General features: G+C 44.9%; 1 protein-coding gene across 2 annotated transcripts in view; it reads right to left on the reverse strand.

The window, feature by feature from the left end:
* The window catches only part of LOC107729985 (transducin-like enhancer protein 1), a 20945-nt gene extending 20490 nt beyond the window's left edge, over nucleotides 1-455 (reverse strand). For both annotated transcript variants that reach the window (XM_016540726.1, XM_016540723.1), the window contains exon 1: nucleotides 359-455. In XM_016540726.1, coding sequence (XP_016396212.1) covers nucleotides 359-397 — 39 coding nt within the window. In that variant the 5' untranslated portion in view covers nucleotides 398-455. The remainder of the gene's footprint in view (nucleotides 1-358) is intronic.
* Between the last annotated feature and the right edge of the window lie 17 nt (nucleotides 456-472).

The following is a 472-nucleotide window of genomic DNA, read 5'->3' on the forward strand; positions in this document are numbered from 1 at the left end:
TATCAGCTATCTGGTATATATATTTACTTATTTGTATATGTATATATAAATACATAATTAAAACACTAAAAAAGTAAGATAAAACTCTGGATGCAGAACAGAATCATGTTCAATCTAAAAGATGAAGGCCGTTTAACAATAGGCTCATTTATATCTATCTTACGGTGACTGTAATGGGACTCCAGGCCTGTGTGTTTTCTTAGTCCGTGCATCAATCACTGAACCCATAACGCTGTAATTAACTCTTCATCGTGACCTTAACCCTGAACCTAACACCAAACATAATGCACGTTAAAACGGGCCACCGCGCGCAACTCAGCGATCCATCTGGAAAGGAAAGTTCATTAGGCTGCGGTACCTGGGGTCTTCCGTGCGGATACATGGTTCTGGAGGTCATCCACGGGGATCTCGATGGTCAGGACCGAGTCCGGAATCGCCGTCCGAGTCCGAACCCCCCCCCCCCGTCCGCTGC

The sequence above is a fragment of the Sinocyclocheilus rhinocerous genome, unplaced genomic scaffold (genome assembly GCF_001515625.1).
Source record: "Sinocyclocheilus rhinocerous isolate Xijiao unplaced genomic scaffold, SAMN03320098_v1.1 scaffold638, whole genome shotgun sequence".
NCBI lineage: Eukaryota > Metazoa > Chordata > Actinopteri > Cypriniformes > Cyprinidae > Sinocyclocheilus > Sinocyclocheilus rhinocerous.